We start from the raw sequence: 902 nt of genomic DNA on the forward strand, positions 1-902 counted from the left end.
CGGGCCGAGCGGCAGGAGGCGCAGGTCGGGGCGGGCATCGCGGGGTCAGCGGGAGGGGCGGCGTCTCCTGGACGGGAGAGAGAAGCGGGTGACGCGGGAAGCTGGACTGCGGGGAGGCTGCTGGACGGCGTCCCTGTGTGGAGAGGACCAGGGGGAAAGTTCCCCTCCGTCATGTCAAGATTGGACAACTTGGACAACTGCAGTTACCACTTCCTATTCAGAGCCGGTCAGGCTATTTCTTGGACTCACCAGAATGCTCAGAGTTATTTGATGACTGTATTGTTACTGTCTGTACCATGAGGCTGTGGGGAATGGCTGAAGCTGGAGATCACTCAGAGCTGCAGTGCGCCTAAGCTGAGCCACGTGAAGAGACTGTTCCAGCTGTGAGAACGAGGAGAGCCCAGAGGCCGGAGGCAATCCGAGCAAACAGGTTGCTAGGCAGAGGGGCGTCACGTGACATCCCTCCGCCAAGTGTATGAATGAACGCACTGCCATCATTGAGCAGTTCCTTTCTCCCATCAGGAGAGAGGGCTCCACCTGACCTCAGCTTTCTGTGCTCTGACTTTTTAATTTTGTTTGTTTTTGGCTTTTCTCCGGTACGGGGAACCGAACTCACGACCTTGCACTTGCCAGGCAGGCGCTTTGCCGCTGAGCTAAATCCCCAGCCCCTGTGCTCTGACTTTTGTCTCTTTCTTCATCCACTACTGTCCTTCACCCCAGAACTGAGAGAGCTGCCCTCAAGATGGCATGAAGCCAAGGACAAGTGCCACCGAGATATCTAACAGGTATCTCACACTCCAAATTTCCAACTCCTTTAAGCAAAGAGGCTCCTCCTGCAGTAAAGGGCAGCTCCAGCGTTCCAGGTGCCCCGGCCAGAAGCCTTGAGGTCCAGGACCACGCTT

The 902-nt window shown here is 56.4% G+C and overlaps 1 protein-coding gene across 1 annotated transcript; it reads right to left on the reverse strand.

Annotated features, from left to right (window-relative positions):
• Positions 1–551, reverse strand: Ctu1 (cytosolic thiouridylase subunit 1; the record flags this gene model as incomplete). The annotated part of the gene is given in 2 exon segments (XM_013508884.1): positions 1–133; positions 250–551. Coding segments are annotated over 2 exon segments (182 nt in total), but the record flags the coding sequence as incomplete, so codon positions are not given.
• Positions 552–902: the final 351 nt, after the last annotated feature.

Source organism: Chinchilla lanigera, unplaced genomic scaffold (genome assembly GCF_000276665.1).
Source record: "Chinchilla lanigera isolate Chin_1 unplaced genomic scaffold, ChiLan1.0 scaffold00157, whole genome shotgun sequence".
NCBI classification, from domain to species: Eukaryota; Metazoa; Chordata; class Mammalia; order Rodentia; family Chinchillidae; genus Chinchilla; species Chinchilla lanigera.